This window comes from Sus scrofa, chromosome 7, assembly GCF_054392235.1.
Source record: "Sus scrofa isolate SSC_HxYL_T2T_F1_AM1 chromosome 7, Sscrofa_HxYL_maternal_Yorkshire_Landrace_v2.0, whole genome shotgun sequence".
NCBI lineage: Eukaryota > Metazoa > Chordata > Mammalia > Artiodactyla > Suidae > Sus > Sus scrofa.
Window position 1 is genome coordinate 87,948,048 of NC_139389.1, and position 7,889 is coordinate 87,955,936.

The 7,889-nt window shown below is 34.8% G+C and overlaps 1 protein-coding gene across 1 annotated transcript; it reads left to right on the forward strand.

Annotated features, from left to right (window-relative positions):
* The first annotated feature begins 5,972 nt into the window (after positions 1–5,972).
* On the forward strand, positions 5,973–6,914 carry LOC100519495 (olfactory receptor 4K14-like). The gene has a single exon (XM_003128777.4). It carries the CDS (start codon positions 5,976–5,978, stop codon positions 6,912–6,914), a length of 939 nt encoding a protein of 312 aa, XP_003128825.3. The 5' UTR covers positions 5,973–5,975.
* Positions 6,915–7,889: the final 975 nt, after the last annotated feature.

Consider the following 7,889-nt stretch of genomic DNA (forward strand, 5'->3'; position numbering starts at 1 on the left):
CTGTAGCCGCCAACCTATGCCAGAGCCACAGCAACATGGGATCCAAGCCGCATCTGAGACCTACACCACAGCTCACAGCAACACTGGATCCTTAACCCACTGAGCAAGGGCAGGGATTGAACCCGCAACCTCATGGTTCCTAGTCTGATTCATTAACCACCTCACCATGACGGGAACTCCCAAGGATATGTTCACTTTCTTAACTGTGATAATATTTTCATGGTTGGATACATACATCAAATTGTATACTTTTATTCTTTTTTATTTAAGTATAGTTGATGTACAATATTATATGTTACAGGTGTACTGTACAGTGATTGATAATTTTAAAGTTTATATTCCATTTATAATAAAGTATTAGGTTTATTCACTACATTGCATAATAAACACCTGTAGCTTATTTTATACATAATACTTTGTAGTTCTTATTTCCCTACTCCTATATTGCCCCTTCATCCTTCCCTCTGCCCACTGATAATCACTCATTTATTATCTATACCTGTGAGTCTATTTCTTTTTTTTAAGAAATACTCACTAGTTTTCTATACATTTAGATTCCATATATAAGTGATATCATACAGTATTTGTCTTTCTCTTTCTGAGTTATTTCACTTAGCATAATACACTTCAAGTTTACCCATGTTTTTGGAAGTGGCAAAATCTCATTCTTTATTAGGACTGAGTAGTATTTCATTACACACACACACACACACACACACACACACACACACACAATCTTCTTTATACATTCATCTCTCTCTTTTTTTTTTTTTTTTTTTTTTTGCCTTTTCTATGGCCGCTCACACGGCATATGGAGGTTCCCAGGCTACGGGTCGAATCGGAGCTGCAGCCACCGACCTACACCACAGCCACAGCAATGTGGGATACAAGCTGCGTCTGTAACCTACACCACAGCTCATGTCAACGCCGATTCTTAACCCACTGAGCAAGGCCAGGGATCGAACCCACAACCTCATGGTACCTAGTCGGATTTATGAACCACTGAGCCACAACGGGAACTCCTATACATTCATGTCTTGGTGGAAATTTAGGTTGTTACCACATCTTGGCAACTGTAAATAATGTTGCTATAAACATTGTTGCACAAGTACATTTTTGACTTAGTGTTTCTGATTATTTTTGGATATATACCCAAGAGTGGAATTTGTGGGTCATATGATAGTCTGGTTTTAGTTTTTAGTTTTTTGGGACATTTCCACATTGTTTTTCCACAGTGGCATACAAATTTGCATTCCTATCAACAGAATACAAGGGTTTCTTTTTTTCTGCATCCTTGCCAACATTTGTGATTTGTATTCTTTCCGATGATAGCCACTCTGGCAGGTGTGAGGTGATATCTCAGTATGGTTTTGACTTGCATTTCCCTGATAATTAACAATGTTTAGCATTTATTCATGTGACTGGTGGCCATCTGCATGTCTTTTGGGGAAAATATCTATTTAGGTCTTCTGCCCATTTGGTTGTTGTTGTTTTTAATTTTATGGCCACACCTGTGGCATATAGAAGCTCGTGGGATGGGGATTAATTCTGAGCCACAGCTGTGGCCCACACCACAGTTGTGGCAACACCAGATTCTTTAACCCACTGCACCAAGTCAGGGATCGAACCCACACCTCTGTAGAGACCTGAGCCACTGCAATTGGATTCTTACTGTTCTATTCCTAATGGAATTTCTATGGTCTCTTTAATAATGGTGTGCCATGATGGGAACTCCTGTCTTTTGCCCATTTTTAAATTGGATTGTTTGTTTTCTTGATGTTGAGTTGTATGAGCTGTTTACATATTTTAGATATAAACCACTTTAAATATATGCAGTTTGTTGTATGTTAATTACATCACAATAAGCTATTTTAAAAATCTATAAGGTCAAAAAATGTATTTTATGCTACCTTCAATATTATTTTTTTAAAAAAATCTAAAGATATCTTAATAATTTGACACTCAAAGCATAACTATCAGGAACTCAAGTAATCATAGATAATGCTGAAACTAACCAGTCAGCTAACCAAGATTACCTGTCTATTTATAAAACATTAGACATGCATGAGAGCATCCATCCATATCAGGGTTTTCTATTGGTGGTCATATATCACACTTGTCAAGAGATGATTTCTCTTGATACTTGAGCTAAACCTTAATTGAATCTATTTATTTAGAGATTAAGACTATAGAAATGAAGACTGCAGAAGACATCTTCTTAGTAATTACAGGTTAAGTGAAAAGTAATTTAAAACGTCACTAATGCTCAATGCTTAGCTACTTTACATGTGATTTTTTCTTGTATCCCTGTACTGATTACCAGGATATGCAAAATAAAGAGGTCCCAAAGAGATTTACAGTGCAAATTATTTTCATGATTCTTGCTCTGTCCAAAACAGAATAGGGAAATTTCACCTAAGGGATTCCTTCTCGTGGTGAATAAATGTCAGACTGAGGGAACTTTCTTCCATAGATAACTGCCTCCACCCCAAAGTAGGTATTTTCTCAAGCAAATATCAGAAGAAAAGAGTAAAAAGTAATTTGGTCTTTGAGAAATTTGTGTTTATGGTAAGTTATCTCATATTCTCTGTGACTCTCTTCTTTAAAATAAGTAAAAAAAAAATTATATGTATGTTACATGCATGCCCACTATGCTTGGAGTTGAATATGGCTTATTTAACGTCTAATCTTTAAAGAAATAATTCACAGAGTTTCTCCTCCTATTCTATTCCTACTGGAATTTCTATGGTCTCTTTACAAACAGGGGACATACCACCATAATGCTATGCCTCAGAAATGCTCTAAGTCTGCTTTAGGAGATCATGGTTCTTCAATTATATCACAGCTATTTAATTTTTAGCAACTTTCTGCTATCCTGGCTAAATGGCTCTTGCCATTTAAGAGATAAAGTGAGTTATAGCAGAGAGTATTGCACACTAAGATAACATTTAGCATAGAGATAAAAGTTAAAAATAGTTATATAACCAGTGAGAAGTGATGTAAAACTCAGTTACTATGACATTAATAGGATTTAATAGAACTGAAACTCATAACCTGAGAAAAAAGGAAGGCAGCTATACAGGTAGAGAAAGGAACTTGGACTCTCCCTGTGTACCTCACCAAGTGTGCATCTCAGGCAATCTATTAAATTCTTTGAGTCCGAGTTTTTAAAATTATAAATATTGATAATCTCAAAGCTTTAGGATTATTATTATAAACAATGACTAAAAGGACATTGTATCTAGACTAGAATGAAAAATGTGTGACTATATATTAACACTTCAAAAGGAGTAACTGAATTTGTCTCCTTTCTCTAATTTTTCAATATTACTAATCCCAACATTAACACCACCTCCTTTCGTGAAAATTCAACCTGAGTTAGAAGATTTAAAAAGTGCTTTAAAAGAATGTGCGATTGCCTCTTGTAGGTCTCTTAAAATATTAAAGCCCTCCTAGACAAAAATAAACATGAAAGGTAAAATGATTTTTATGGTCATGGAAAGCAAGAAACAAGTACAATATTTCCCTTGCATCTATCTGATAGAGTTGCTAAGCATCTGCTTATTAATTTAGATAAAATGTACTTTAAAGAAAATATATTTTATATACTTTGCTTACAGAAGGTGGTTGGCAGTTAAATAAAATTGTTGCCAGCTGTAGAGCTTTAAGTTACATTTTAGTGAATAATGAAGGAAAATTACTAATATTTATTAAACTTGCACTGAGTGTCAGAACACTGTAAGTGCTTTCAGTATATTTTCTGACTTGAAGGCATGTCTCTTAGATTGAGTGCTCTCTTTTTATAGATGAGGAAATCAAACAGAAATAAATTTAGCTCAAAGTTACAAGGTCAACAAGTAATAGAGTTCAGACCTAATCTGACCTAATTTAAAAGTCCATGGTTATTCTACTAATTATCCCAAATGTTGGATTGATATTAATAGAGTAAAATAACTAGTCTACCAATACTGTGAAATAATAACTTCAAAACTGATTAAAGAACACTATAATTTCTTACTGGTAAATTGTTCCCTAGCAATGTATATATTCATCTTTTAGCAAATTCCTCTCTCAAACACCGGTGAAATTTTGATTTTGCTATTAGCTATCTTCTATGTCTCTTATCCCAACAGGTGCAAAACTAATTAGAGAAAAACTAATTCTGGAAAGATTTATCTTGACAAAAATTCAATTTCAAGGTAAAGGTCAAATTCTTCAAATTTCTCAGAGGACATAAATCTATTGGGTGTAACATCAGGATATTTTCTTTTGAAATTAAACAAATCTCTCTTATGGAGGAGGTATTTATTTGTAAGTTGTGAGACTACTATGACATATTCCCCTTTTCACAGCAAAAGTGTAATCTCCCTAATTTCTTTAAGAAATTCCTTTTTGGGGGGGAATTCCCTTTGTGGTACAGTGGAAATGAAGCTGACAGGTATTGATGAGGATGCAGGTTTGATCCCTGGCCTGGCTCAGTGGGTTAGGGATATTTAGCATTGCCATGAGCTGTGGTGTATGCTGCAGATGTGGCTCGGATATCAAGTTGCTGAGGCTGTGGGGCAGACCAGCAGCTGTAGCTCTGATTTGACCCCTAGTCTGGGAACTTCCATATGCCATGGGTGTGGCCCTAAAAAGCAAAATGAAAAAAGAGAAATTATTTTTTTCCCATGTTTTATCTATGCTTCTGAGTTCTCTTTTAAGGGGAGGGGAAACTAGTGCTCAGGATGAGGTAATGGTTTTCCTTGTTCACCTGCTCTCCTTGGCACCACCCCTGCAATTTCAAAGGATAAAAGAAGATGAAACAGCCAAAAGTAAAACAAATCCAAGGAAAATAAATAAAGGGGGAAGAGATATATGCAATTATCTTTCCACCATCCCTCTAGAAAAGAATCCTCAATATACTTAAGGATGAATATAAGCAATATCATTATTCTATTTGGAGGTGAATAAGTGGTGATTTCTGAAGTTTAACTTCATGTTCAGTCAGTACTGATAGTCAAAGACATACTTTGCTTACACGTGTCTGTACCTTATTTTCATTTTAAAAAATATATTTTTAACTTTTATGGTAATATTTCAAAACCTAGTGATTCCCTAGAATCCATCAATATAATTGAAGTTAAATATTTTCTTTTGATAAGCTTGCATTATAAGGAGCTTCCATTCAGAGTTCATCAAGTCAGAACCTGAGCCTGATTACCTTCCACATTGGTTAATTCCTTTCTCCCATAAATCTCCACTGACATTTTTTTTCTAATCTAGTTTATTAAATTAATTCCATTTAATTGTGATCCTAACCAAAGATAAATATGTGTCTGATTGTTCATTTGAATTATGCCATTGTATTCACTGTATGGCTGTCTATATAGCTTCTCTCCTAAAGGTTTTTCTAACACATATTTTAGAATATTAAGCTAAAAATCTAACTCTATGTCTTAAAGAAGAGGTTCAACTGATGCTTAAGGAATCATTATGCATAATATAGAAAAATTGTAATTTTGTGCCAGATCATTTGTTTTGAATTTCAATTTCTGTTCACCATCATCTTCCTAAGTAGATGACTTAAGTTTAAGCTACTATGTTATAATGACTGTTGGTGGTAGGGTACCAAGTTTCTTTTCACTAGAGTAATAGACTGAAGCTAGTCATGGAGTAATGAACTGAAGCCTTTCATTTTGCTTTCACATTTCCTCCATGTGAAAGTGCCCTCTCAATCATTTACAAGACTCCCATCTTGGAAGTCAGTTTTAGACATTTACTTCTTTTTGTGGCACAGTACCATGAGCATTTTGCCAAGATTTGTCTTCACAATTAACTTTTCACTTTCAGATATTGATCCCAGATTTCAATGACAGTTGAACTTCTTTATGATAGAATTTCAGCCAAAATTTTAAAATTACATATCTTTCCCATTCTACTAACTGACAATCTATCCTTCTCTCTAGCTTCTTTTAGAGAACACACTGAATTAAATGGATACAGGAAATCTGTCTATAGTGTCAGAATTCGTGCTTCTGGGACTTTGCCAGTCATGGACTATGCAGGTCTTACTCTTACTGATAATTTTTATCCTTTTCCTGATCATCGTATCTGGAAATATCGCCATCATGATCTTAATCACCATTGACACCCATTTGCATTACCCTATGTATTTCTTACTGGCCAATCTGTCCTTTGTTGATATGTGGCTTTGTTTGATAACTACTCCTAAGATGATTACAGATTTTGTCAGAGAAAAAAAGACTATTTCCTTTGGAGGCTGCATGTGCCAGGTCCTCTTTGTACATTGTTGTGGAGGTGGTGAGATGGTGCTATTGGTGGTAATGGCCTATGACCGCTATGTGGCCATCTGCAAGCCTCTCCACTATTTGACCATTATGAACATGCAAAAGTGCATTTGGCTTGTGGCAATTTCCTGGACCATTGGCTTTGTGCATGCCCTAAGTCAAATGGCTGTGATTATGCAATTGCCTTTTTGTGGCCCCAGGGAAATTGACAGCTTCTTCTGTGATATACCACTGGTCATCAAGCTTGCCTGCATAGATTCCTATAACTTGGGAATATTAATGAATGCTGACAGTGGGGTTCTGACCATGACCTGCTTCATAGTGTTGCTGATATCCTACACGTACATTCTTCTTACTGTTCGTCGAAGCTCTAAAACTGGTGTATCTAGGGCACTCTCTACCTGCACTGCACATATCACAGTGGTGGTGCTCTTCTTTGGGCCCTGCATCTTCATCTACGTGTGGCCACTCAGCATCACCTGGGTGGACAAATTTCTTGCTGTGTTTTACTCTGTCTTTACACCTCTCCTAAATCCAGCCATTTATACCCTAAGAAATAAAGAGATAAAAAATGCTATGAAGAGATTCAAAAGCTACTACATGCATTCCAAGGAAAATATTTAATGCCTAGAAACCTCACTGTAGGCCCTTCAAATTTAAAATACATAGACCTTATAAAATAGGGTGAAAATTCTAGGCACTCAATTTATATTTACATGTTATGGCTATTTCCAAGTGCAAGAATAGGGCTAATATAATTCAAGGAATTTCAACTTTATTAATCAACCAGTAGAACACCTTGAAATATTTCCCTTTCATTCCAGCACTAATGATTGTTCTCTATGAAGAGACTGTCTAATCAGTCTTCCTATGCCTTTAACTACATTAACTGAGAAGCTGAAATGTTTGATAAACTTCTCTTGAATCATCTCCTAACTCCATTTATTTCTGTAACATTGAGTCCTCCTGTCAAACCTTTCACTTAACCCCTTGTTGAGAGGCAACTGAATTATTATTCAACTCAACCCTCTATACAAATACCAATGAAAAGTAGTAGGGGGAAAATAAAGAGAATGAAATAACAGTGGAACAGTACCTAGGGAATAAAGTGAAAGTTTGAATAACAGCAGAGGTTATTCTGTGTTTGGTTTCCAATAACTCAATAAAAGTAAAAAACAAAACAAAACAAAAACAAAAACCATAATATTTATGCTTTGAATCATTATTAACCATTTGTATAGAATTTCAGAAATGTATGCTCATTAATAGCCGGGGCCATGCCTTACCTGGTAAATTCTTGAATGTGCAATACTTATTACAGCAGTTAATACATAATAAACATTCAACAAATATATTTTAATTTATATATAAAGGATGATTTTTTCATTCAACTACCCATATCATTTATTCATCACAGTGTATTAAAATAATATTTTATCATTAATTAAAAATTCCTAAGAATTTCAAATTATAAATGAAATTTACTTTATTATAGAATAATAAATTAAGTAGATTGAATTTCAGTTATAAAAATCAGCAATAAAATTCCTAAAATAAAAATATGGCACATTTAGCTTTTATTTCACTTAATGTGGGAAC